The 4602-nt window shown below is 52.4% G+C and overlaps 1 protein-coding gene across 1 annotated transcript; it reads right to left on the bottom strand.

Annotated features, from left to right (window-relative positions):
* Positions 1-2474: 2474 nt before the first annotated feature.
* SOWAHC (sosondowah ankyrin repeat domain family member C) lies at positions 2475-4070 on the bottom strand. The gene has a single exon (XM_006873040.1). It carries the CDS (start codon positions 4068-4070, stop codon positions 2475-2477), a length of 1596 nt encoding a protein of 531 aa, XP_006873102.1.
* Between the last annotated feature and the right edge of the window lie 532 nt (positions 4071-4602).

The following is a 4602-nucleotide window of genomic DNA, read 5'->3' as shown; positions in this document are numbered from 1 at the left end:
TGACAATGTTAAGTGACTGCACACAATCACCACATAACAATGAATGTTACAAGTAGTTTCCTTCAGGAATGATTTTTAAACGGTTAAAGTATATTTTAATGCAAAAGTGACAGGCTTTCATGTGAAAAGCAAGGAAATATTGACTCAAGGGGTACAGATCTAGGAATTGATAGCTTTTTGTGTAATTAGTTACTAACATGCACATTTCAGAGATTACTGCTGACTCTTCCCTAGAACATGCAGGTGGTTCGGAAGCTTCTGTTTATCGCTTCCCTTAGCTTGATAGGCCAATGCAGTTTAAGATTCCTCACTGTAAAGTTAGAGCTTATTCTGCGCTTGACTCAGCTAATATTAGTGCATGATTTCAGAACCAAGGAGTTTTTCATCTTCAAGGAACTCAGTTTTTATATAAACTTAGACTGCTTATCTAGTACACAGGCAACAGTTTCGTAATTCTAAAGTAAAGGCACATAAATAGGAAACTTTTAATGTATTTTACGTGGTTTTGTTTTTTTCTTTCCATTCATCTTTAAATACATTCAGCTGCCATCTGTAGAAAGGCATGTCACACTGGTCACAAATTTGACTTTTGGGAAATGAACATTCCAAGGACACTAAATGCTGCAGCCGGGTGTAAGTCTGATCTGGGTTCACTCCCTTGGCCGCTGTTCCATTTTCTACTTTATCTCTGCAGGCTATAGGCTGTAGGTAATTATGTTCTAGCAATTATGAGACCAAAAAGGCTCAGGGATAAGGACTGGTTCAAATTAGTCCCTCACAAAAGTTGTTTATAATCTTGTTATAAACTGATTTAATATGTTTGTGAGTTATTTATTAAAGGAGTAGTAAAGCCATTTAGCCTAACACCTATGAATGAAATGTAATTACCAGCCCACACTTAAACAAGTCTTTAATTAATAGTGGGCGGTACATTTCATTTATATACAAAGGGATTCAATAGTGAGCAGCATGTAAGAAGAGACACAGTCTCTCTCTTCCTGTGTATACAGTGAGTGCGATCTTTAACTGGGTCCATTTACCACCCAGCCTTTCACTAACATTATCAGATATCTCTCATCGAGTCAGGGAAAAGCTGTATATTTAAAGCATATCTCATTTTAAATGTTTGCAAAATTTGCTATAAAGTACAGAGACTATGTATGTATTTTACTAGCAAAATAAAGTGTACCATAAGTGAAATTCACTGTTGATTTAACAATTACTTCACAGAAGCATAGCATAGGCGTACTAGCATTTATGCCAATTTTACTGTCTAAGCCAGAAATGGTTTCTGTACGCAAGTCAACTCTTGTTGTTGTTGTTATATGCCGTGGAGTCGGAACCGACTCATAGCGACCCTATGAAGTCAACTCTAAGCACCATCAAATATGGTCAAGCTGAACAGAACCAATGGTTATAAGACTCCCAGAGTAAAACTCTGGCCAACTTAAGACTTTCAGAACAGCAAAATAAGTCAGGCAAATCGAACAGGAGGCAATGTTTTGTTTAAGTGTACTGCAGAACGCCGAGTGTTCTTTTTAAATAACAAAATCGTATAGTGGTTATGTGCCGTGGAGTCAGTTCTGACTCATAGCAACCCTGTACAGGGTTTCTGAGGCTGTAAATCTTTATGAAAGCAGAAAGCCTCATCTTTCTCCTGCTGAACAGCTGGTAGTTTCAAACTGCTGACCGTGAGGTTCGCAGCGCAATTCGTAAGTACTACGCTAATGGTATAGTAATTAATAATGTAACTTAATATCAAGTGAAGTGGTATTACAGACAGTTAAACAGAAACCAGGCTACCTATTTACTCAAAAGGAAATGTGTTTTTTTTCCAGATCAGATAAAAACTGAAATAGTATTTAAGAAAAGTTGTACTGTTACTTAAGTTATTGATACAGATTTCCACTTTTACTCACATTATTCTAACTAGTACTTTTGCATTTCTACTCTGAGGAGACTTTCAGCAGTACCATAATAATTACACGCAATTAGTCAATGAACAGGGCAGCAAGTCGTTTTGTTCACACCTACAAATACAATCATTTTCATTACAACTCGCTGTTCTTGTTGCGTTTGGAAAAGTAGCCAACTTTTAAGGACAACAACATTAAAAGAAAATGTCTTTACTTTGCATGACACCAGGCAATAATTAAAGCAAAGACCACTAACCATCCCCCTAATTTAGAGACATTTCTAGTCTTTAGAAACAGAGACTCCAAGGCAGAAGGGAAGAGAGAGGTGAAATAAGGCCTGGGTCGAGGCTTGAGGCTCCAAGAGAAAGCACTCTTCTCCCAGGATGCTAACCTGAAGACACGGCTCGGCCGGAGAACACCTCAGTACCTGTCCCACCTGCTCCAACCCGGAAGTACAGAGAACAGAACTTAGGCTCAGTCTTACTCTGCTCTCACTGCCTCGATTTCTAGTCCTGCACACAAATTAGCCTTATGATTTTCTAAGACAAAAAGTCTTTTTTACCCAAACACGTTGGACTTGGGTCTCAGTTTGAAGGATGAGGAGTGGCTTGTAAGAGATCGTTTCTCTTCCTCCTCCTCGAATGGGTGCTCCAGGTCCCTGAACGAAGGCGTGGTGTGGATGATCTGGGTTCGAAAGCGGATTTTGTTGAGTCTGGGTTTTAACCGCCCACTCGAGCTGCCTGAGGCTTTGCGACTTGAATCCTTCGCTTTGCCTCCAACCCATGCCTCAGCTTGGTGGTGGGAGTGGTGGTGGTGGGAGTGATGGTGGTCCCCTCCCTCCTCCAGCGCGTGTGAGAGTCTAGAGGTGATGAGATGCGAGAGCCTCCAGCGCCCACCCCCACTGCCGGCTGCACTCTCCGCATCGCCCTCCTCCCAGGCCCCCACCAGGTTCCTGATCTCCTCGGCGATGCTCTGATGGAGGTACTGCGAGGCCTTCTTCCCACTGTAGTCCCTGACGTCCACGTCGGCGTCGTACGCCCCTACTAGCAGCTTCACCACCTCCACGTGCCCGTGCATGGCCGCCAGGTGCAGGGCGGTGTAGCCCCCGCTGGTCCTGGCGTTGACGTTCACCGGCAGCTGGTGTTTGTTGGCGAAGTTCACCAGCATGGCCAGGAGCTCCTGCTTGCCGTGCTTGGCGGCCCAGTGCAGGCAGGTGAAGCCGGTGATGAAGTCCCGTTTGGCCAGCAGGCCGGGCTCGCAGGCCAGTAGCCCCTCCAGGCTGTCCCAGCGGCCGTCCGAGGCCGACAGCATCCAAGCGTGCTCCAGTGGGTCCAGCGTCACCGAGCCCCCGCCGCCGCTCTCTTCCTCCGCAGACGACGAAGCCAGGGAGGCGCTGTCCGAGTCCCCGCCACCTTTGGCGCGCCCTCCGCCGGCGACGCCCCCGGGGCTGCTGCCCCCAGGGAAGAAGCCCCTCTTCAGCTGCGGGGAACTGCCCATCACCAGGTCTCGGAAGTTCTTGCGGCCGGACCTCGGGGTGGTGGCTCCCCCGGGCGAGCAGCCTCCATCCGCCTCCTCCCAGCCGGGGGCCGGGGGCTCCAGCTCCTCGCCGGGCGCTGGCGGCGGTGCTCGGGGCAGGGGCTGCACGGTGGGTCGCGAGGTCTTCCGACCGAGCCCGGACACCTGCCCGGAGCGGGGCGGTTCCTCCGGAGGCTGCTCGGCGGGCTCGCTCTCTCCCGGCAGGCCCGGGTCCTCGGGGGTCCCCGGAGCGTCACCGCCGGGTTCGGGCTCCGAGCTCACCGAGATCTGAGGCGGGGCTGTGGGAAGGGCGCCGCCGTCGGGGGACCGTTCCGGCCCGGCCCCCGGCTCCCCCTGGGGGCTGGGAGGGCGCGGCGGGCCGGCTGCGGGCGGCTGGAGCCCCGCGCTGAACTTCTTCTTGAGGTGCACGTACTTGGCGCCATCGGCGGGGTCGGTGCGGACCGTGGCCACGGCGTTAACCAGCTGCTTGAAGTGCTCGCGGGCGCGGGCCCGCCGTTCGGGCTCGCCGCCCAGAGCGCCCTTGAAGTGCTCCAGCAGCTCGGCGTTGCGGACTCGGCCCCCGCGCTGGGCGAGGAAGCTCAGCACCGCCCCCTGGCTCAGCTCCGCCATCCCCTCCATCCTCGGCTCTGCTCGGGCTGGCGGGCGGCTCATCCCGGCCCCATCTCGGACACAGGGGCTTCGGCTCCGCTTCAAGAGGCTGGGTGTCCGCCGGGCGCTGGCTCCCCGGAGACCCGCCTTCCAACGCCCGGTTCGGCTCGGCGTCTGTGGCTGGAGGATGCAGCCAGCCGCTTCCACAACGCCCGCCGCGGACACGCCCCCGCCGCCCGGCCCGCGTCCGAGGCCCCGCCCCCGGCCCCGCCCCACTTCCGGTCTCCTCGGCCGGCCAGCAATCACTGCTCACTGGAGTCCGAGGCGGGCGGCGCGGGGGCGGGTTTGCGCTTCTCTTGTTTTCTCCCTGGCGTGTCCCCCGCCACCTACTGCCCCCGATATTGTTTTCATTCTTTAATACATGGAGGCCCCACAGTCAGTCTTAATGTGCGCTAACTGATTTGGAGCGTTTCGTGGCTCGCACCCGTCCGTCCCCGAGGCCGCTAGGTTTGACCCCTTCCATGCTCCGTACTGAGACGCGGGCTGACCCTCGCCTGGCGCA

Source organism: Chrysochloris asiatica, unplaced genomic scaffold, assembly GCF_000296735.1.
Source record: "Chrysochloris asiatica unplaced genomic scaffold, ChrAsi1.0 scaffold00220, whole genome shotgun sequence".
NCBI lineage: Eukaryota > Metazoa > Chordata > Mammalia > Afrosoricida > Chrysochloridae > Chrysochloris > Chrysochloris asiatica.
This window is presented reverse-complemented; position numbering and strand designations above follow the sequence as displayed.

Excerpts from the sequence above, each read along its gene's own strand:
- SOWAHC (XM_006873040.1), bottom strand. The coding sequence starts at position 4,070 with ATGGAGGGGATGGCGGAGCTGAGCCAGGGGGCGGTGCTGAGCTTCCTC.